Here is a 24,236-nt window from a genome sequence, read left to right on the forward strand (position 1 = left end):
TTATTTTCCACATGCGCCGAATACAACAAGTGTAGACTTTACCGTGAAATGCTTACTTACAAGCCCTTAACGAACAGTGCAGTTCAAGAAGAAAATATTTACCAAGTAGGCTAAAAATAAAAAGTTATAATAAATAAGTAACACAATAAGAATAACATTAACGAGGCTATATACAGGGGGCACCGGTGGGGGGGGGGGGGTCAATGTAAATTGTCCGTAGGCAATTTTTATGAATTGTTCAGCAGTCTAATGGCAAGGGGGTAGAAGCTGTTGAGGAGCCTTTTGGTTCTAGACTTGGCAATCAGAACACAGCCAGTGTTTACCTACAGTTAGAATTTTTTTCTTTGCATCATGTTGTGATTGAGGTCTGAGTGTGTGTATATATATATATATGTGTGTGTGTGTGTGTGCATGCATGCATGCACATATGTGTCCATATGTTTATGAGTGTGTACACACACACTGTTTACTCCTCTATTCCCAGGTGACCCCCAAGGCTAGCTCTTGTGTATAACAATATATAGCTTATGCATAAAACACTATGGCTGTATAAAAATGTAACTTATTTTACCAGGATGCCTCTCTCAAATTTTGGAAAGAGACCTGTGAGATGTGTACAATGCTTTATGACTTTGTATATCACTCTATAGCTATGTCACGGCTGTGTATGACTGTGCAGTGTGTGTGGAGGTTCAGTTGTAGGGTTTCTGTTTACTGCTCCGCCTAGTTCAATATTGACTCAGCGCCCCAAGCACTTCCTGGCTGCAGAACACCTGCGGCTCACCTGGGAGCCATGATCACACAAACACACTTGAAACACAGGCTAGCAATTGCATATCTTCTTGAGAGAAACAAACAAACACATTTGATTCATATGAAGTTGTAAATATCAATACACGTTCATGTTAGGCGGCCAACAGCATAAGCAACAGCATGGGCTCCCGAGTGGCGCAGCGGTCTAAGGCACTGCATCTTAGTGAAAGAGGCGTCACTCCCTGGTTCAAATCCAGGCTGTATCACATCTGACCGTGATTGGGAGTCGCATAGGGCGGCGCACAATTGGCCCAGCATGCGTAGTTAAATACAGGTTACATAAAAATAAATAATCTGTAACACCATGATGTGACTAAGAGTTTAAGGTGAAGGACCAAGGCCCAAGAAAAAGAGAGGATCATTATTTAACCGCAAGAGTTGGAGAACATCTCTAATAATTTCATTCAATTTCTCCCCATTCTGCTTCACGTCATTTGCTATGGGTGTCATCTGGAGCTGAAATTACAGTGCGACACACACACACCTCCAGAGAATACCGAAAACATTTTTCTATGATCGCTCCAAGGTTTATTAAACGCAGTCTAAACTGCATGAGTGAGTGGAGAAATTCATTTCAACAAGGATATTAAAATAAAAGACTGAAATGATGTCGTCGGCCTCCTCACCTTGTTTACTGCTATTCCCATGATGGCTTTCTAAACTAACCGGATCAATGTCTGGAGAGTTGGCTTGATTTGTCAATTTTATACATCACCAAATCAGTTGTCCTGTTCAAAGTTGACTACACAGCCCTAAAGTTGACATGATCCACCTGCCTTCTATTACGCATTATACATTTCCTCGAATTATGCATGTGGGACAGATCAATTCTACATAAATATATGCTAATAAATTAGCATACAGATACACCTCACCTTACACCTCAACCAAACATTAGGAATCCCAGCCCCCATAAAAACATTCTGCAGCGTCACACAATAGAATACATTTGAGTCTTATGAAGTCATTCTAAAGTCAATCACCATGCTTTATTAAGAAGTGTAATAGACTACTGAGAGTATTGTGATATTATGCAACCTAATCCAGTGACTGTCATGAATTTTGGGTTGACAATTATGATATTTTAGTTATTTTACAGTCAATTTTCTATTTTTTTGTTCAATAGAGCGAAAAAATGCATCTTCTTTCTGTTTGCTAATATTATATATAGGCCTAATTCAACTAGTGCTAATTCACCACCTGAAGAAGTGGAAACTCAAAACACAGTTGCTAGATTTCTAACAATAAATAAACTCAGCAAAAAAAGAAACGTCCTCTCACTGTCAACTGCGTTTATTTTCAGCAAACTTAACATGTGTAAATATTTGTATGAACATAAGATTCAACAGACATGCACTGAACAAGTTCCACAGACCTGTGACTAACAGAGATGGAATAATTAGTCTCTGAACAAAGGGGGGGTCAAAATCAAAAGAACACTGACATTCCTTTCTTGCAGGAAATCACGCACAGAACGAGCAGTATGGCTGGTGGTATTGTCTTGCTGGAGGGTCATGTCAGGGTGAGCCTGCAGGAAGGGTACCACATGAGGGAGGAGAATGTCTTCCCTGTAACGCACAGCGATGAGATTGCTTGCAATGACAACAAGCTCAGTCCAATGATGCTGTGACACACCGCCCCAGACCATGACTGACCCTCCACCTCCAAATCAATCCCGCTACAGAGTACAGACCTCGGTGTCACTCTCATTCCTTTGACGATAAACGCGAATCCGACCATCACCCCTGGTGAGACAAAACCACAACTCGTCACTGAAGAGCACTTTTTGCCAGTCCTGTCTGGTCCAGCGACAGTGGGTTTGTGCCCATAGGCAACGTTGTTGCCGGTGATGTCTGGTGAGGACCTGCCTTACAACAGGCCTACAGGCCCTCAGTCCAGCCTCTCTCAGCCTATTGCGGACAGTCTCTGAGCACTGATGGAGGGATTGTGCGTTCCTGGTGTAACTCGGGCAGTTGTTGTTGCCATCCTGTACCTGTCCTGCAGGTGTGATGTTTGGATGTACCGATCCTGTGCAGGTGTTGTTACACGTGGTCTGCCACTGTGAGCAAGATCAGCTGTCCGTCCGGTCTCCCTGTAGCGCTGTCTTAGGTGTCTCACAGTACGGACACTGCAATTTATTGCCCTGGTCACATCTGCAGTCCTCATGCCTCCTTGCAGCATGCCTAAGGCACGTTCACGCAGATGAGCAGGGACCCTGGGCATCTTTCTTTTGGGGGTTTTCAGAGTCAGTAGAAAGGCCTCTTTAGTGTCCTAAGTTTTCATAACTGTGACCTTAATTGCCTCCCATCTGTAAGCTGTTAGTGTTTTAACGACTGTTCCACAGGTGCATGTTCATTAATTGTTTATGGTTCATTGAACAAGCATGGGGAACAGTGTTTAAACCCTTTACAATGAAGATCTGTGAAGTTATTTGGATTTTGATGAATTATCTTTGAAAGACAGGGTCCTGAAAAAGTTTATTTTTTTGCAGAGTTTACATGTGTTGGGGAAACAGTAGACAAACAAAGACAAACAAAACTGGGCAAATAAAACCAAAACAAATCAACCCATTCATGCGGTGTGTAACTATGTAGTCTGTAATGTCATCATGCACAATACCGTATCACAATTCCTGATAAGAGAATATCAGGAACACACACACACTCACAGAGCATACTCACAGATCTCCAGTTGTCTCAGGATGCGGCCCTTGCAGCGTTCCCGGTAGTCCGACTGCGTGGCGTTGTATGCCGACATCACCTCCAAAAACTTCCCGAGACAACGTGGAATGCTGACAGAGAATAATGCAGGATGTTACATTGTCCATCAAGAGTTAATGCTTTCCAATAATATCTAGACTTATACATACAGTACAACAGGGATGGCAACTCCGATCTTGAAAACTACAGACTCAGTTTTGAAATTCCCTGCAATATACACACCATAACCCACATGTGTCTTACGTATCCTCAGATCTGCAGACGACCTGTTTAAAGCCTCCTCATGCTCTATGGACTGTTCAATGCCTGTAGGGAACAGAGAGAGAGAAGAAAAAGATATCTACCAGTACCACTACCATTTATTTAGATGGTCTAATTAATGAAGAACCAGGTTTAGTTTGGTTTCTCTGTTTTTCTCTCCCCTCTCTATGCTAAATAATGCATTTGCCTGAATATTCTACCTTTAAATGTGACATAAACTTCAGCCAGATTCTATAAACAATGGTTGTGCTTGCAAAATACTTTTTATCTTGGAGCGCACTTTGTTCGCAAACTTCTTTATGTCTGTCATCAGCTGTTTCAACTCTGCCTTCGTTTCTGTTGAGAGAAAGAGTAAAAACATCTGAATAATTGATTTATTCACGAAAATCCTGTTTCACATTTGTCCTATTCAGGTCAACACGATTGCAACATACGAGTTTATTTCTGTTTCTCCCAACAAAGCCATGACGTCCTCTTAAAAGGTCCAATGCAGCCGTTTTTTTATCTCATTATCAAGTCATTTTTAAAAGTGATGTAACAATTCACCGATATGCATTGGCACCGATTCAAATGTTTAAGTTACAAGTGTATCGGTCCCTGGACCCTAAACCAATCCAAATGTAGCATTCATCAGAACATGGATTCAAAAGTTCTCTAAAATATTTTGCTCATATTACATTCTTCATACTTTCCGAAAATACGTCTCATCTTTTGTGACAACTGATACGTCCTCTTCTTCAGTGTCGAACTGCATGTAACTGTGTTGACAACCCCAGGCAATATCACTACTCAGTGAGCACTGTGCCTAGATTCGGCCACTAACCAACCTGCTCATGTGGCTATACCTGCTCATCTGGCTATATTGGGCTTACAATATATAAAACATTTTATTGTTCAGGTTCACAGTCAGCAATACTTTTGCTTTAAACAATCAGTGTATATGGTCATTTTTTGATATACAGGGTAAAGTAGATAATTTCATAAAGAGGACAGAAATCACTTCTGCGAGGAAAACTGCATGATTGTAACCATTTAAAACAAAGAAACAAAAATTGCTTCTTAGCAAAGAGCAATTTCTCAAGCAATACTTTTGCTAGGACTGTGGGAGTAGTCTGAGTGGGGAGGCTAAAACTGAAAACAAGCTGCTATTGGCAGAGAGGTTTGGAACTCTCATTTTTATTGGTCTATTGACTACACTGAACAGAAATATAAAATGCAACAATTTTACTGAGTTACAGTTCATAAGGAAATCAGTCAATTAAAACTTATTCGTTATGCCCTAATCTATGGATTTCACATGACTGGGAATACAGATATGCATCTGTTGGTCACAGATTTTAAATGGAACCTTAATTTAACTAGACAAGTCAGTTAGGAACAAATTCTTATTTACAATGACGGCCTACACCGTCCAAAACCGGACGACGGTGGGCCAATTGTGCGCCACCCTATGGGACTCCCAATCTCGGCCGGTTGTAATACAGCCTGGAATCGAACCAGGGTGTCTGTAGTGACGCCTCAAGCACTGAGATGCAGCGGCTTAGACCGCTGCGCCACTTGGGAGCCACAAAATATACCTTAAAAAAAAGGAAGGGGCGTGGATCATAAAACCAGTCAGTATCTGGTGTGACCTCCATTTGCCTCATGCAGCATGACACCTCCTTTTGTATAGAGTTGATCAGGCTGTTGATTGTGGCCTGTGGAATGTTGTCCACTCCTCTTCAATGGCTGTGAGAAGTTGCTGGATATTAGCGGGAACCGAAACACAGTTATACACATTGATCCAGAGCATCCCAAACGTGCTCAATGGGTGACATATCTGGTGGGTATGCAGGCCATGGAAGAACTGGGACATTTTCAGCTTCCAGGAATTGTGTACAGATTCTTGGCTGGATGTGGAGGTCCTGGGCTGGCACGGTCACACGTGGTCTGCGGTTGTGAGGCCAGTTGGACGTACTGCCAAATTTTCTAAAATGATGTTGGAGGCAGCTTATGGTAGAGAAATTAACATGACATTCCTGCAATCAGCATGCTAATTGCATGTTCCCTCAAAACTTTAGACATCTGTGGCATTTTTAAACATATGAGATGCTGATATTGAGTCCAACTTCCGGAAAAAAATGGGGCTGACTGAGGATGACCCCTGGTTTGCTGTGGGTGAGGTTGTGGAATGACAGAAGTTAACAAACAACAACGTGATGAAACTAACATACATGTTGTCCTCCCATATGAAGGTTTAAAGTTCCTGGGTGGCAAGGAGCCCACCTGGTATAGGATAGGTGTAGCAGGGAGGACCAGATAGTTTATAATGTTTTACTATGTGTTTTCTAATATCAATGTTTTCTAAAATTAATAATGTTGTTTTTGGTGAGTGACACCCTAGCGGGTGTCAAAAGGGGGAATCATAAAAACACCAATAAACTAGAGCTGTGTTTTGAATGTTTTTAAGGGTTTAAAGTTCCCGGGTTTAACTACAACCTGTTATGTGTGTCTTGATCATTGAACGTGATGGTATCTTTTTCTTAGTATTTACACCCGCTAGGGGTGTAAAAAGGGGGATTGTGAAGAATGGTTTTGTTCTCTTTTTAACAAAAATATATGCCTTATAGAAATAGGACATGTTAAATCACAAAACATAGCGTGATTGCAGAAAAGCTATTGATAAATCTAGGGTGTCGAATGTGCAAACCACGAGGTTGAGACAAGATGGAAAATTCTCAGCTACACAACAAACACTTCCGGATATCTGGATCCTGTGTACTGTGCGGCTGGGACCAGCTTAGGCACCACCGATAGGCTAGCAAGTTTAAACCACGCTAAGCCTCTACTGTGATAGGCCAACTATGGAACTACCTCTGTCCCAGTATAAAATAAAATGTCTGTACTATTCTAGTCAGTTCCCTGCTTTACCCTGCGTGGTGATACAGTGAACCCGTATATACGAAAATTGCATTTACCATTCTGAGCTTATGTTAATAAATAAATAATAATACTTAAAGTATATTCGGTGACTTTGAATCACATTTTATCCTGATACCAGATTCGATTGACGCAACCTTTAACATTACCCATATCCTACTCTTGACTGAATGATTTTAATTTTATTGTCCGAAGTGTTGAGGGGCGGGCGCGCGCAATGGGTGTATATCAATCGAGAGCGCGCGATAATCTCGAAGAACAAGATCGAATGAATTTCCTTGTCATTTAGAAATGTGTAACTACTTTACTTTTCTTTTTTAACTAATTTGCAAAGAATCATTTCAGTTTACTCGCTTTCAGGATTAAAAGATACACAAATTGCATGCTACAGGCTATAATATGGCAGACAAATCTTAAATATGTCTACTTTCCATATTAGGAAAAAAAAAAACTGGCATTCAAAATTACTGTTTTGGGAACAGTTCATATATTATAAGAATTATGATAGATTTTTTAAAGTTATGTTTTACACACTAGCTCTACCTGTTGGAGGAAATGGTGGAGGACACAGCAGTTCATGCTTGGTTTTATTCTGTGTTTCCTTGAAAATATCTCATACTAAATGACACTCATTCATCCTTTAAATTTATTGCATTTGGTATTCAAAATATTTTTGCCCAGTATAAAAAAAGTTTACAAAAAGTGAACATATATATTTCGATAGTTATAAAAAGGAATATACACTTATAAGTAGTTATTGCAACTGCTGAGGTAGCCCACTTACAGTGCCTTCAGAAAGCATTCACACCCCTTGACTTTTTCCACATTTTAAAGTAACAAAGTGAGATTAAAACAGATTTAATAGTATTTTTTTTGTAAACGATCTACACAACATACTCTTGATTTTTCGCTCTCTCCACTTTGACATTAAACTTTTTTATTTAATGGAAACCCAGAGTCAATACATGCTAGAATCGCCTTTGGCAGCAATTACAGCGGTGAGACTTTCTGGGTAAGTCTCTAAGAGCTTTGCACACCTGGATTGTACAATATTTGCACATTCTTTTTTTAAATTATTCTTCAAGCTCTGATAAATTGGTTGTTGATCATTGCTAAACAGCCATTTTCAAGTCTTTCAATAGCTTTTCAAGCCAATTTAAGTCAAAACTGTAACTAGGCCACTCAGGAACATTTAATGTTGTCTTGGTAAGCAACTCCAGTGTATATTTGTCCTTGTGTTTTAGGTAATTGTCCTGCTGAAAGGTGTCTGTTGGAAAGCAGACAACCAAATTTTCCTCTAGTATTTTGCCTGTGCTTAGCTCTATTCCATTTATTTTTATTTTAAAAAACTCCTTAGTCCTTGCTAATGACAAGCATACCAATAACATGATGCAGCCACCAACATGCTTGAACATATGAAGAGTGGTACTCAGTGATGTGTTGGATTTACCCCAAACATAGCACTTTTTGTATTCTGGACAAAAAGTAAATTTCTTTGCCACATTTCTTGCAGTATTACTTTAGTGCCTTATTACAAACAGGGTGCATGTTTTGGAATATTTTAAATCTGTACAGGCTTCCTTCTTTTCACTCTGTCATTTAGGTTCGTATTGTGGTGTAACTACAATGTTGTTGATCCATCCTCAGTTATTTCCTATCACAGTCATTAAACTCTAACTCTTTTAAAGTCACCATTGGCCTCATGGTGAAATCCCTGAGCGGTTTCTTTCCTCTACGGCAACTGCATTGGGAAGGGTGCCTGTAGCTTTGCAGTAATTGGGTGTATTGATTCACCATCCAAAGTGTAATTAATAACTGCACCATGCTCAAATGGATATTCAATGCCTGCTCTTTCTTTTTTACCCATTAACAATAGGTGCCCTTCTTTGCGAACTATTAGAAAACCTCCCTGGTCTTTGTGGTTGAATCTGTGCTTGAAATTCACTGCTCGACTGAGGGACCTTACAGATATTTCGTGTTATACACTATTGTACAGAGTGAGTCCATGCAACTTATGTAACATATTAAGCACATGTTTACTCCTGAATTTATTTAGGCTTGCCATAACAAAAGGGTTGTATACTTATTGACTCAAAACATTTCAGCTTTTAATTTTTGGCATTATGGGGTATTGTGCATAGATCAGTGACACAATATCTCAATTTAATCCATTTGAAATTCAGGCTGTAACAGAATGTGAAAAAAGTCGGTGTGTACTTTCTGAAGGCACTTTAGCTCTAAACAAACCTGACTTTAATATTGCTTACACTTTCAATGATACATAGATAGAACCTTCCTGAAATTCACACTACACCCAGAAAATCATTACAGGAGACATGCCTGGGGTTCTGTATGTTTAGGGCTATTTAATTCAGGAGAACTACCGGTATTTGACTTCAATTTCGACCCATTCAAATTCGAACCATCTTGCTTGGGATCATCTGACTTAGGACACTCCAACTTGGCTCTCTTATTCACCATCATCAGCCTTTGTGATCTATCCCTCCTCCAGTCACAGGTCTCCTCATAGGGACACATCCTGCACTTCCAGGCCTCCTCCACTTCCACTCCCTGGGGCACCCTCTCGCCCCTCCAGTAAGCCAGGTAGCCCCTGATCTTAGTCCTAAGCTGGGCTTCCTCAAACGCTACCTCCCTGGTCCCAATGAGCTTTCCGGAGCTCTGGTGGCTATACTCCAGGCGTAGCTTGTCGATAGCATGGAGGCTAGAACAGGTAAGGACGACCAGTAAGTGGTCCAGGAGCTCCCTGAACGTGACTGCCTGGAGGCCCAGTGACTGGGTGTGGGTCTGGAGGTCTGATCCAAGGACCTGATTAGGATCCAGCTGAAGGTTGTGGAGGAGATGGTCCCTCGTCGCAGAACCCTTTACCATGGAATCAAACAAGAGCTTGTACATACCCACCTGAGAGAGTGAGAAGAGTGAGAGAGAGGCAGAGGTACAGGTCATAGAGAGAGAGATGGATCAAAGAAATAGATCATATAGGGGTCAGACTCCACAAGCCGAAATAAAGGAGACCAGAGAGAGAGGGCTCAGAGAGAGGTCAAAGCCAGATAGAGGTCAGATAACACAGATAGAGAGACCAGAGAGAGAGAGGTTACAGAGAAATGTCAGAGACCAGAAAGTGAGGGGAGGCCTGAGAGAAAGATCAAAGAGGTCAGAGAGAAATATAAGAGTGTCTGACTGTCTGTAGTGTACCTGTAGAGAGTGTCCCATGGTCTGGGCTGGGCGGGGCAGAGAGTTGTGACTGCGGGTCTTCAGTTCACTCAGGACCAGTTCCCCAGAGTCACTACGATACAGCTCATCAACCACACCCATGAAGAACATCCCTTCCAACACACCAAACACTGGGAACTCCCGCACAAGCTGGCCTGGGACACACACATGCATGCAACTCTGTGACAGTGGTCTCCTGTGGTAATGTTATTTTACATTTCCCTCTTCAGAGGGCTCAAGATTGGGCCGATTGTCAGGATTCAGGCATTCTGAAAAAACATGGATATGCAATGTAACCTAATCATCCCAAGCTTCATTCATCCCCCCCTCCTCTCCCCTGTAACTATTCCCCAGGTTGTTGCTGTAAATGAGAATGTGTTCCATCAACTTACCTGGTAAAATAAGGGTTCAATAAATACAAGTAATGTACCACCATACCTGCCTCTAAAGCTGGGACCATCTGTAGCATACTGATTAGCTTCAGAGCCTCCCTGTCCTCCCTGGTGACAGCAACCACAGTCACAACATTTGGTTTCACCTCCAGTTCTGGACACAGAGATACAAGGTCAGGACATGGGTTATAACTTGGGTTATAACTCCCCCATAACATTTATATGGAAAGCAAAGATCAAGAATAGCATAAATCCCTGCAGATACATGTGTAGGTTACAAAATTACTAACATGAAAGTATTCTATGTGCCAATGCTCTTCTCTAACTCAGCATTGGCTCATGAGGTGGGCCTAGTTTAGAATGGTTATGGTAATATAACCTTATTTTCTAATGCAGGGCAGGCACAACAGTCGTATGGGAAGAGATATGGAATCACAAGCGCAAAGTGCTGCTTACCTCTGACGAGATGAATACTGGCCCCAGTTGTCACTTCTGTCTTTTGCATCTCTAGCATCCTTACTTTAGGCTTAATGAACCCATAGGCCATTTTGATCTCACACCAAGACTGCTCACATAGCTGTGTAACGCTGAGGTGACGTTTAAGGAATCTCTCCATTGGGCTCTGGTTGGGGACAGACAAGGCAGCGCTCCGGTTCTTCACCCTCTCTAACAGGGGAGCGAGGTTAGGCCTGACACACACAGACACAATGCTTTGTTGCTTATCAAAAGCATAGGCCGACAGGGAGAATGTTGACTGTTTACTGGGATGAATTGTGTATGCTTGAATGGGTTTACCATTTTTTAATAAGGTAATCGATCCTCTTCTCTGTTGTTTCAAGGGACTGACCATCACCAACATTCCCACCGAGAGTCGGACTGGACCGGTCAGGAGGGCCTAGAGGTGGTCACATGAAAGAGATGTAGAAACTGCACCCTTGTGAAGTAAGAAGTGCTAAAAGGCCCAGTGCAGTCAAAATTCTGTTTTGTATCATATTGTACAACAGCTGATGAAACTAACACTGTGAAAGTTTGATTAAATGTGTTATTTCCTGATAGTTGCTGATTGAAAATACAATCTTCACAGGAGCTTCTAATCAGCCTGTTTGCGTAAACGGGTGTTTCGGCTTGGCTGGTGACATCACCAGTCGGTAAATTGGTTAATAGACCAATAGAGTTCCATGTGACAGGCAATATGTATGTATTATGTATATTATGAGGGAGGAGTTGTTGCTGTGGGTAGGGCTGTTAATGTGACCGCATTACCACCACACCAGCTGTCACGTGACCGTTTAGTCATGGCAATTAGGCTTCTCCAAGCTCTGATGCTGCTGATGGTCATTGGTAGCCTACCAAACTTATAAACTGCCTGGTACTCAATACTCCCTTGTCTCTCGAATTACTCTGACATCAGCGCAAATGTAATCTAAAATCGAATCTAACACTTCATGAGAGCATGAGTTCACATTACACAACATTTCTATCGGCAATGCAACTGCGTGAGAAAACAGAGTGATGGCCTCTATTAAAAAGAGGATCTCATCAGCTTTCTATAGGCTAGACCTACTATATTTATTTCTCAACTTTCCTAATATTAAGCACATTGCTTATATTTACAACAGGAGTATAGTGTACCTGGCTAGCATGAAAATGAACCACGGGAAAAACGTCCTCCATTCGCTATTTAAGTGCAAAGGAGACATGTATTTTTTTCCACTGCCCCTGTATCGAGACAGGTGCATGATAATGGTCCATTCTAAATCAAAACAAATGTCACACATACATTACCAGTCAAAAGTTTGGACACGCCTACTCATTCCAGGGTATTTAAAAAAAAAAAACTATTTTCTACGTTGCAGAATAATAGTGAAGACATCAACATTATGAAATAACACACATGAAATCATGTAGTAAACAAAAAATATATTTCTATATTTGAGATTCTTCAAAGTAGCCACCCTTGATGACAGCTTTGCACACTTGGCATTCTCTCAACCAGCTCCATGAGGACTTCACCTGGAATGCTTTTCCAACAGGCTTGAAGGGGTTCCCACATAGGCTGAGCACTGCTTTTTCTTCACTCTGCAGTCAAACTCATCCCAAACCATCTCAATTGGGTTGAGGTCGGGTGATTGTGTTAGCCAGGTCATCCGATGCAGCACTCCATCATTCTTCTTCTTGGTCAAATAGCCCTTACACAACCTGGAGGTGTGTTGGGTCATTGTCCTGTTGAAAAACAAATGATAGTGGGACTAAGCGCAAACCAGATGAGATGGCGTATCGCTGCAGAATGCTGTGGTAGCCATGCTTGTTAAGTGTGCCTAGAATTCTAAATAAATCACAGACAGTGTCACCAGCAAAGCACCCCCACACCACCTCCTCCATGCTTCACGGTGGAAACCACACATGCAGAGATCATCCATTCACCTACTCTGCGTCTCACAAAGACACAGCAGTTGGAACCAAAAATCTCAAATTTGGACAAATCAGACCAAAGGACAGATTTCCACCAGTCTAATAATGTACATTGCTTGTGTTTCTTGGCTCAAGCAAGTCTCTTCTTCTTATTGGTGTCCTTTAGTAGTGCTTTCTTTGTAGCAATTCGACCATGAAGGCCTGATTCACGCAGTCTCCTATAAACAGTTGATGTTGAGATGTGTCTGTTACTTGAACTCTTTGAGATGCGATCTGAGGTGCAGTTAATTGCAGATTTCTGAGGCTGGTAACTCTAATGAACTTATCCACTGCAGCAGAGGTAACTCTGGGTCTTCCTTTCATGTGGCGGTCCGTATGAGAGCCAGTTTCATCAAAGCGCTTGATGGTTTTTGCGACTGCACTTGAAGAAACTTTTAAAGTTGTTGAAATTTTCCGGATTGACTGACCTTCATGTATTAAGGTAATGATGGACTGTCATTTCTCTTTGCTTATTTGAGCTGTTCTAGCCATAATATGGACTTGGTCTTTAACCAAATAGGGCTATCATCTGTATACCACCCCTACTTTGTCACAACATAACTGATTGGCTCAAACGCATTAAGGAGGAAAGAAATTACACAAATTAACTTTTAACAAGGCACACCTGTTAATTGAAATGCATTCCAGGTGACTACCTCATGAAGCTGGTTGAGAGAATGCCAATAGTGTGCAAAGCTGTCATCAAGGCAAAGGGTGGCTACTTTGAAGAATCTCAAATATAAAACATTGATTTGCTTAAGTTGTTTTGGTTACTACATGAGTCCATGTGTTATTTCAAAGTTGAGTTCTTCACTATTATTCTACAATGTAGAAAACAGTAAAAATAAAGAAAAATCTTTGAATGAGTAGGTGTGTTCAAACTTTTGACTGGTACTGTATATTATTTAGTATATGTAAAGACAAGATTAAATCGAGAATAGTGTGATGGTTGACAATATTAGCCTATCACTTGTGAATGATATATTAGCATGTCCCTTGTGAATGATGCCCAGCTTAAGGCAAGAAACAGTGCATGCTTTTTTTTTGGCGACTATTTTAAATCAAAGTCACACACCTCATGTATCCTAGCTCATAGGCCCATATGTTTTATTAAGATTTGGATCACAACTAAAGTGGACAAATAACTTCTTAAAATGAAGCACATTAATCCACTTTACAACGGGTAGTTTGGGGAAGATACATTTCACCATAAAAATGCACCTTTATAATAAAAGCATTACATGCATAATCGCATTTGTGGTCACTTTGGAGAATGCATTCCAGGTGACAACCTCATGAAGCTGGTTGAGAGAATGCCAAGAGTGGCAACCAATCTGTCCAATTAGCTGATTCGCTTTCCATACACCCACTCGCCTATACTCTGGTTGCCATATTAGGCTGCAGCTACCATACTTGGTCTTTTACACCAGTGTTTCCCAACCCTGGTCCTCGAGTACCCCCAACAATACACATTTTTATTTATTTTAAAATTTTACCCCCTTTTCTCCCCAATTTCGTGGTATCCAATTGTTAGTAATTACTATCTTGTCTCATCGCTACAACTCCCGTACGGGCTCGGGAGAGACGAAGGTCGAAAGCCATGCGTCCTCCGAAACACAACCCAACCGCACTGCTTCTTAACACAGCGCGCCTCCAACCCGGAAGCCAGGCGCACCAATGTGTCGGAGGAAACACCGTGCACCTGGCTACCTTGGTTAGCGCGCACTGCGCCCGGCCCGCCACAGGAGTCGCTGGTGCACGATGAGACAAGGATATCCCTACCGGCCAAACCCTCCCTAACCCGGACGACGCTAGGCCAATTGTGCGTCGCCCCACGGACCTCCCGGTCGCGGCCGGCTGCGACAGAGCGTGAACCCAGAGTCTCTGGTGGCGCAGCTAGCGCTGCGATGCAGCGCTGTTTTACGCTGTTTTGACTGTTTTACAGTTCCAAACCTCTGCCAATAACGGCTAGTTTTAGGTTTTCCCCCTCCCCACTCAGACCACTGCCAGATAGTTCCAGCAAAAATCTTGAGAAATATATATTTTTTTGCTAAAAAGTAAATGTCAATTTTAATTAAAATATTACAGTAAGGTACTTTATTGTTACCCAGAAATGATTTGAGATTGATATAAAACGGCTACATTGGGCCTTTAATTACAGGATCAGTGCCCCCCCCCCCCCGGGACAGTTGAGCTAATGTAGGCTAATGTGATTAACATGAGGTTGTAAGTAACAAGAAAATTTCCCAAGACATATACATAATATGGGCAGAAAGCTTAAATTCTTGTTAATCTAACTGCACTGTCCAATTTACAGTAGCTTTTACAGTGAAAGAAAACATGCTATTGTTATAGGAGAGTGCACAATTATGAACTGAACTGTATTAATAAACCATTTGGGCTGTCTTGACACAACATTACGAACAGAAATGCAATGGTTCATTGAATCAGTCTAAAACTTTGCACATACACTGCTGCCATCTAGTGTCAAATCTAAATTGCGCCTAACCTGGAATATTACATTTTGGCCTTCCTCTTGGATTTCAAAGATGGAACAAAAAAAACAGATGTTTTTACCAAATCTAATGTGTTATTCTCCTACATTAATTTCCCATTTCCACAAACTTAAGTGTTTCCTTTCAAATGGTATCAAGAATATGCATGTCCTTGCTTCAGGTCCTGAGCTATAGGAAGTTAGATTTGGGTATGTCTTCAGGCAAAAATGGGAAAAAAGGGTCTGATCCTTAAGAGGTTTTAAGGAAAGCAATACATTGTTATAGCAAAAACAGTATTTCCCAGTACACAGTGTTTACCCAGCAACGAAACAGGGCTATGGTTACATGCCACCATCCCGCTAAGAACAATAGCCCTTTCTGAGAGCCAGTTTGCATTTCAATAGCAGTGTCTAAGAAGAGGGTTGCAGTTCCTGTCCCTCAATGGAAAAAAACTATTTGGCAGTGTTCTGCCCATCACCTGGGCAGGTATCAGTGGTTAGTAATGCCTTGTCTCTCAATATCAATATACAATGCGATTGGTGTCCAGTCAACCATTAAAATGTCAGTATCAAACAAGACTAAAGAAAAAAAATAACGGTTTGAAATGTCCTTACAAAAATATTACAGGAACAGGAACCCTATCAAGGTGTGTATCAATTTAACCTTTTTGTTTTTCGAAAATTATTTCTCGCTGATATGAAAGATGAGGTCCTTATGCACAAAGTGACGTGTCTTAATATTTAGCTTGAGCATCACTATGGAGCCAGACAGCTTTCAAAAGATTGAACGTACGTATCGTATGAAAAGCCATGCATGAAACGTGAAACTTAATCTGTGAACATATTTAGGCTTGAACAAATCTTGTGTTGCAATTCTGATTTACAATAATTCCTTTCAGAGTTTTGGCAGTTTCATCTCACCAACAAACAAAAAACGTACACCAAACGGCCTGTGAGGAGTGCTACGCGAATAAACATAACACAGTATAAAAACCCGGAAGTCAGGAAAACAGGAAAGAGGTATCCTGCACGTTTTCAAGTTAAGTCTCCTATCATCTCAGTTGAGATTACTTCCCATTTAGGTCGCTAATGTAATGGATTTGTTTGCAAGTGTAAGTCTAGATAGCACTAGCTGTATTATGCCTACAACAGTGAAGTTTCTGTCCGCTAGGTGTAACTCCACAGCATGGGCATATCTCTGGGTGACGTGGACATCCCCATGTACGCACCTTATCAAAATATGACTAATTCAATATTGCACCATCTCATGCTCTGGGCTCTGTCTGCAATCAATACCAGTAGTATAAACTAGGCATAATGAAACAGAAGAATAATAGATGTTTGGTGAATCTATGAATTACAGTGGGGCAAAAAAGTATTTAGTCAGCCACCAATTGTGCAAGTTCTCCCACTTAAAAAGATGAGAGGCCTGTAATTTTCATCATAGGTACACTTCAACTATGACAGACAAAATGAGAAAAAAAAATCCAGAAAATCACATTGTAGGATTTTAAATGAATTTATTAGCAAATGATGGTGGAAAATAAGTATTTGGTCAATAACAAAAAGTTTCTCAATACTTTGTTATATACCCTTTGTTGGCAATGACAGAGGTCAAACGTTTTCTGTAAGTCTTCACAAGGTTTTCACACACTGTTGCTGGTATTTTGGCCCATTCCTCCATGCAGATCTCCTCTAGAGCAGTGATGTTTTGGGGCTGTTGCTGGGCAACACGGACTTTCAACTCCCTCCAAAGATTTTCTATGGGGTTGAGATCTGGAGACTGGCTAGGCCACTCCAGGACCTTGAAATGCTTCTTACGAAGCCACTCCTTTGTTGCCCGGGCGGTGTGTTTGGGATCATTGTCATGCTGAAAGACCCAGCCACGTTTCATCTTCAATGCCCTTGCTGATGGAAGGAGGTTTTCACTCAAAATCTCACGATACATGGCCCCGTTCATTCTTTCCTTTACACGGATCAGTCGTCCTGGTCCCTTTGCAGAGAAACAGCCCCAAAGCATGATGTTTCGACCCCCATGCTTCACAGTAGGTATGGTGTTCTTGCAACTCAGCATTCTTTGTCCTCCAAACACGACGAGTTGAGTTTTTACCAAAAAGTTCTATTTTGGTTTCATCTGACCATATGACATTCTCCCAATCTTCTTCTGGATCATCCAAATGCTCTCTAGCAAACTTCAGACGGGCCTGGACATGTACTGGCTTAAGCGGGGGGACACGTCTGGCACTGCAGGATTTGAGTCCCTGGCGGCGTAGTGTGTTACTGATGGTAGGCTTTGTTACTTTGGTCCCAGCTCTCTGCAGGTCATTCACTAGGTCCCCCCGTGTGGTTCTGGGATTTTTGCTCACCGTTCTTGTGATCATTTTGACCCCACGGGGTGAGATCTTGCGTGGAGCCCCAGATCGAGGGAGATTATCAGTGGTCTTATATGTCTTCCATTTCCTAATAATTGCTCCCACAGTTGATTTCTTCAAACCAAGCTGCTTACCTATTGCAGATTCAGTCTTCCCAGCCTGGTGCAGGTCTACAATTTTGTTTCTGGTGTCCTTTGACAGCTCTTTGGTCTTGGCCATAGTGGAGTTTGGAGTGTGACTGTTTGAGGTTGTGGACAGGTGTCTTTTATACTGATAACAAGTTCAAACAGGTGCCATTAATACAGGTAACGAGTGGAGAGGACAGAGGAGCCTCTTAAAGAAGAAGTTACAGGTCTGTGAGAGCCAGAAATCTTGCTTGTTTGTAGGTGACCAAATACTTATTTTCCACCATAATTTGCTAATAAATTCATTAAAAATCATTTAAAAAAATTGTTTTTCTAATTTTGTCTGTCATAGTTGAAGTGTACCTATGATGAAAATTACAGGCCTCTCTCATCTTTTTAAGTGGGAGAACTTGCACAATTGGTGGCTGACTAAATACTTTTTTGCCCCACTGTATGTATGACCACTGGCTGGAGTCTGACACTCAATATATATTTTTGAAATTTATTTCATCACTCAATCTTGCCAAAGCATATTCTGTAGGTGGGGTTAATATGAATTTAAAATAATTGGACATGATTTATATGAATTGGGTCATGAACATATGGACTTTGAAATGAACAAGGGAGAGGTTAAACGTAGGCCAAGCCTGGCATAAGCTTATTCCCCACACTCCACAATAACTCTGTTGCAGTGGTCTTAGGTAGTCTGCGTATAGGCTATTCCCGCCATAGTCATTATACCGTACCCTAATGTAGGCCTATTTGCCTACTAGCCAAATGAAGTGCAGAACATGCATGCAACTCATCATTCCAACATATGAACATTTAATTAATCCATTCAGTTCAGTATGCCATCCATTCTGTAATTCATCTGGGTTGCAATAGGAACTAAATCAAAGAGAATAGAAATCCATGTGTGTATTCACAATTATCTAAATTCAAGTTCTTTAGCCTATAACTTTAATAATTCAATGTTTAATTCAGGCCTATCCAAATAAAAAAAGGCCTTCAACTTGTAGGCAGGCATTACAATTTAGGCTATCATTTTGGGTCCTGGTGTCTTGTGGAATAATTTTATAACTCTATTTGTGTTTATAGGCCTCCCCTTAAATATAGCCTCTAAATACATTTTAAACAAAATAGTTGAAAAAGCACATGCAGTGGCTGATAGGGAAAACAAATCTGGCAATAAGAATAGGCTATAGATAGTCTTGACCATTTGGGACCCCTTGGCTATTTAGCTCAGGACAGGTTATAGCCAAGACTAAATTAAAATTAATGTTTGTCTCATTTATTGATATGGATATAGCCTCTGTGTTGTGGGGTTGTGCAACGCAAATGGCAATAACAAGCCTACATACAGAATGGAATTCTTAAATACAACAGTCAAAATGCCTAATATAAGGCCTACAGTCTGTGTTCCCAAATACTGGAAAATGTATGATTCATTAGGCTACATGATCACCAAAGTAGCTCCACGCGGCTTTAAAAATATATTCTAAAATTATATGGACATTAAATAACAGCATGGCATATTTAGATATTTGAATAAGCCTAAATAATTTACTTCCCATTTTGCAGCTCAGGCGGTTATTCAAGACAAGGCTCTTCTGTGTCTTTATAGTATTATTCTCACACGAGTAATTTGCTTAATGCCCAAGCCTACACTACGCCGTCTACTGGTAAAATGTCGTTATCAAGTGCCGTTCTAAAAGAAGCTATAGACTTTTATTTTGGAAATGAAACCGGAAGCTGCAAAGCAAATAACATCTGGCCTAGAGTTGTTTGATTGACTAGCTAACTTCGACTTGCTACGTTCGGTTCATGTCCTTTGCAGATGCCACATTCCTGACAAAAGTTTGTACAAATATTTTTAAAATTGTAACAGAGTAAAGGGAGATGTAAAGTAAGAATTTAACGTGTAAATGTTCAGGTAGTGGTTAGAGCGTTGGACTAGTAACCAAAAGGTTGCAAGATCGAATCCCCAAGCTGACAAGGTAAAAATCTGTCGTTCTGTCCCTGAACAAGGCAGTTAACCCACTGTTCCTAGACCGTCATTGAAAATAAGAATTTGTTCCTAACTGACTTGCCTAGTTAATAAAGGAAGGTAATTGTTTCATTTTTTAAATAATTCATAGTCGTAACATACGTTTACAGATCTAATTTAATGGTTGTGTTTCACGCATGGCTTGTCTTATGATCCTAACAATTTACATATAGATTTTCTTAGATCCTAACGATATGTAGGATATGTAGTACAAAAAAAAAAAAGTATGAATGTATGTACTTGTAAGTCGCTCTGGATAAGAGCGTCTGCTAAATGACTTAAATGTAAATGTAATGTACATTCAACCTTCTGGCAGCTATCTGGCTCCATAGTCGGGCTCTTTAACAAAACTTCCCCATACTGAAAACGCCTTGGTCCAATGACTTATGACTAATGGAACTGAGAACCATGATCAAGGGTTACTCACCGATATGCTCTGACTGTACATCGAGTAATTCTGCATCGCTTATGTCACCCCAGTCGTCCGATGGATCCGTTGACGTTATGTTGGAATTCATTGCAAAATTATTCCCGTAAAGGCGACCGCGTGCGTCCTCTTCGTCTTCGGTGGGGTTTATCGGCGGTTAGCATCCAACGTAATGGTGCATTACCTCCACTTACTGTACTGGAGTGTGGGCCAGAGACAGGGATAAACTAAACCCTACCTGCCTGCACCGTTGCTCCAATGAAATATATATATAAAATTCTACTCAATATACTATTTAAACGAATTTCCTGTATCCCCCTCTCCCTCATACTAGAACGCAGTCTTGCTCTGTGCCTCTCGCACTGTAGCAATACATGCGCAACGGTTTCAGTTTCCTGGTAATAGGAAAGTGTGATAATCACATTTAAGGTCTTATTAGCCTCCTCTCTTCTGTCCCTTCCTGCCGTCCTCCCTGACTTTCCTCAATACTTCAAATAAATGCCTCCCTTTAGAATCTCTATTCCACTGTTCCTGCCATCTCTGCACCATCACTGTCCATATCAGGCTTTTTGCCTATGACGACATTTTGTGACGTTTTTGTTCGTTTCGGACTTCGTCGGTGATTGGTCAACAGTAGGGACTCTTCAATAAAGTCTGTTGTCATTCAACGGGAATCGAGTCGTTTTCATGCAATTGTTTTCATTGACAAATACTGCACCAAACATTAATTAGATGTAAAATTGCGCGACTAAGATCTCCTCTGCAAAAACGTCAATTTGTGACGTTATCTTAGATTAATCTAGTCTATTTTGAGTACGTATATACTTACACGAGCATGCTCGGGCTCGAAGGTCGAGGGTTCGAGACCTGCTCCCTGCTGTTTCATTACACTGGTGTCAGAAGTGATCGGACCTTGCATCCTCGACGGTGCGTGTGCTTGGCCAGTGAGCGCGTTCCTGTAAGACGTAGAGTCGTAAGCTAGCGCGAGGACGCGCTCTTTGAAAGGAGGGTGCATCGTGTGGTGCATACTTGGATTTATCGAATGTATACGTCAAACTGTATGCGTAAACGGCTTGACAGTGCTGCATATTATTTTGCGCAAAACACTGTTGGTGCGTTAGAAGCGTCATTGTGCACAATAGTATTATAACGACTCTGGGTTTGTAAGCGCGGAAATCGACTCTGCCGCACGAGAATTCTTTTGCGGCACAGTCGATAGCGCGCCGGACCTCGGGCTCGAAGGTCGAGGGTTCGAGACCTGCTCCCTGCTGTTTCATTACAGCATGCATCATCTGGATATGTATGCAACAAAAGTTTAACATTCACCTTCTGCTACCATTTCTGTCAAGTCGTCTATGCATAGTTTGAGGCATACGTTCGATAAATCCAACCTATGCACCACACCTAACATGCTGCAAGGCGCTTCATTGGAAATGAATGTAATTCTGGTGTACCAAAATGCAATGATGCTGTCGGTGTGATCTAAGCGTAATGAGAGTTTAGAAACTGAGAACTCAAGGTCCCTCAGCAGACTCACCGACAGTGGATTTGATATTGTATTTTGCTACAACCTTATCAAAATTCGGTGAGGGGGAATTACAGTTTGGGTCTGTGTGGATGAATAACTTGTCTGACAGTGAGGATATAAAACCACTCGATGAACACGGCTTCCAGGTGGTTTTATCTAAGTTCACCTCACTGACCCACAGGTCCATGTTATTGCCTCAAGCTGGAGAAGAAACAGTCTCGTGGCTGCCACCACAACCCAAAGCAAGCAGAAAAGATCACTGTGCAGTGAGATTTTCCAAAAGACAGTCAAGCCTTATTTAGCGACGGTCTCATGAGCAGTTATTTGTGAGGGCTCATGGCAACAGCAACATGTATGAGCCTATGTATAAAAGCAGAACGGCATATCATAAAATCCTTGGTGTCTCCGACCGCCACGTAAGCTTAGTTCAAGACTACTTACTACAAGCAGTCTTTCATCCACCACCCAGACAAGAACTGCAGGCAGTGAGGTGGCTACGAGCTGCTTCTCGGTACCCCCTGTATATAGCCTCACTATTGTTATTTTACTGCTGCTGTTTAATTATTTGTTACTTTTATTTTCAATTTTTTACTGAACTTTTTTTCTTAACTTCTTAGAGCTTGTAAGTAAGCATTTCACTGTAAGGTCTACTACACCTGTTGTGATCGGCGCATGTGACAAATACAATTTGATTTGGGCAAGATGAAGGAGATGGCTGTTGGTCATCATGGCAGTGTCTATTCTGATCAACTTGAAACAGGGAGGAAATGGATTTAGCAAAATGACACTAAAGAAGCATAGGAGGTAATTCTATTCACCCAACATATAGGATTCCCATGGGAAGACTGAATGCAATGATATTGGATGATTGGGACCTTACTTAACACAACTGTTGATTGGTTTCCACTTCCTTTCTTGCTGGATCCAGGTGTGCTAATGAAAGCTGCTTAACCTAAGAATATAGAGGTGAAAGGTTAATGATACTGTAATAGGTGCTGATAGGGATTACTGGTGCATTAGGTTGAGATGTTCCACCATCACAAGACCGCAGTGTACCATGTGTGTTTCTTATTGTTCACTAGAAAATATTTACTTTGTTCAAATGGAAATTGTCTAATGTAGGAATTGGTGCAGTGAAGAACAGAAGCATATGTGTTGGCCTATATTGCAGTAAAAAAAAAGTTTTAATCAATCACGTTTAATTTTTTTAACTAACTAGTTTTTGTCGCACTGCTTTGCTTTATCTTGGCCAGGTCGCAGTTGTAAATGAGAACTTGTTCTCAACTGGCCTACCTGGTTAAATAATGGAGAAATATTTTTATTTATTTTGAAACACGGCAACATTTACAGTTGAAGTTGGAAGTTTACATACACCTTAGCCAAATACATTTAAACTCAGTTTTTCACAATTCCTGACATTTAACCCTAGTAAAAATTCCCTGTCTTAGGTCAGTTAGGATCACCACTTTATTTTAAGAATGTGAAATGTCAGAATAATAGTTGAGAGAATGATTTTTTTCAGCTTTTATTTTTTTCATCACATTCCCAGTGGGTCAGAAGTTTACATACACTCAATTAGTATTTGGTAGCATTGCCTTTAAATTGTTTAACTTGGGGAAAATGTTTTGGGTAGCCTTCCGACAATAAGTTGGGTGATTTTTGGCCCATTCCTCCTGACAGAGCTGGTGTAACTGAGTCAGGTTTGTGGGATCCTTGCTCGCACACACTTTTTCAGTTCTGCCCACACATTTAAGTCATTTAGCAGACGCTCTTATCCAGAGCGACTTACAAATTGGAAAGTTCATACATATTCATCCTGGTCCCCCCGTGGGAATTGAACCCTGGTCCCCCCGTGGGAATTGAACCCACAACCCTGGTGTTGCAAGCGCCATGCTCTACCAACTGAGCCACACGGGACACACATTTTCCATAGGATTGAGGTCAGGGCTTTGTGATGGCCACTCCAATACCTTGACTTTGTTGTCCTTTGGAAGTATGTTTGGTGTCATTGTCCATTTGGAAGACCCATTTGCTACCAAGCTTTAACTTCCTGACTGATGTCTTGAGATGTTGCTTCAATATATCCACATAATTGTCCTCCCTCATGATGCCATCTATTTTGTGAAGTGCACCAGTCCTTCCTGCAGCAAAGCACTCCCACCACATGATGCTGCCAGTCCCGTGCTTCACGGTTGGGATGGTGTTCTTCGGCTTGCAAGCCTCCCTCTTTTTCCTCCAAACATAACGATTGTCATAATGGCCAAACAGTTCTATTTTTGTTTCATCAGACGAGAGGACATTTCTCCAAAAAGTACGATCTTTGCCCCCATGTGCAGTTGCAAACCGTAGTCTGGATTTTTTACGACGGTTTTGGAGCAGTGGCTTCTTCCTTGCTGAGCGGCCTTTCAGGTTATTTCGATATAGGACTCATTTTACTGTGGATTTAGATACTTTTG

The 24,236-nt window shown here is 41.2% G+C and overlaps 1 protein-coding gene across 1 annotated transcript; it reads right to left on the bottom strand.

Annotated features, from left to right (window-relative positions):
- Positions 1-8,909: 8,909 nt before the first annotated feature.
- LOC120056507 (exonuclease V-like) lies at positions 8,910-11,212 on the bottom strand. The gene is made up of 5 exons (XM_039004684.1): positions 11,132-11,212; positions 10,793-11,025; positions 10,383-10,490; positions 9,927-10,099; positions 8,910-9,632 (listed from the first exon to the last, which is right to left on the bottom strand). The coding sequence occupies exons 2-5, from the start codon at positions 10,950-10,952 to the stop codon at positions 9,039-9,041; spliced, it is 1,035 nt and encodes a 344-aa protein (XP_038860612.1). The 5' UTR covers positions 10,953-11,025; positions 11,132-11,212; the 3' UTR covers positions 8,910-9,038.
- Between the last annotated feature and the right edge of the window lie 13,024 nt (positions 11,213-24,236).

The sequence above is a fragment of the Salvelinus namaycush genome, chromosome 12 (genome assembly GCF_016432855.1).
Source record: "Salvelinus namaycush isolate Seneca chromosome 12, SaNama_1.0, whole genome shotgun sequence".
Taxonomy (NCBI): Eukaryota; Metazoa; Chordata; class Actinopteri; order Salmoniformes; family Salmonidae; genus Salvelinus; species Salvelinus namaycush.

Coding starts and splice junctions, on each gene's coding strand:
- LOC120056507 (XM_039004684.1), bottom strand. CDS start 10,952: ATGGAGAGATTCCTTAAACGTCACCTCAGCGTTACACAGCTATGTGAG. Junction 10,491..10,792: donor CAGTATTCATCTCGTCAGAG/GTAAGCAGCACT, acceptor CTCTGTGTCCAG/AACTGGAGGTGAAACCAAAT. Junction 10,100..10,382: donor GGTCCCAGCTTTAGAGGCAG/GTATGGTGGTAC, acceptor TGTGTGTCCCAG/GCCAGCTTGTGCGGGAGTTC.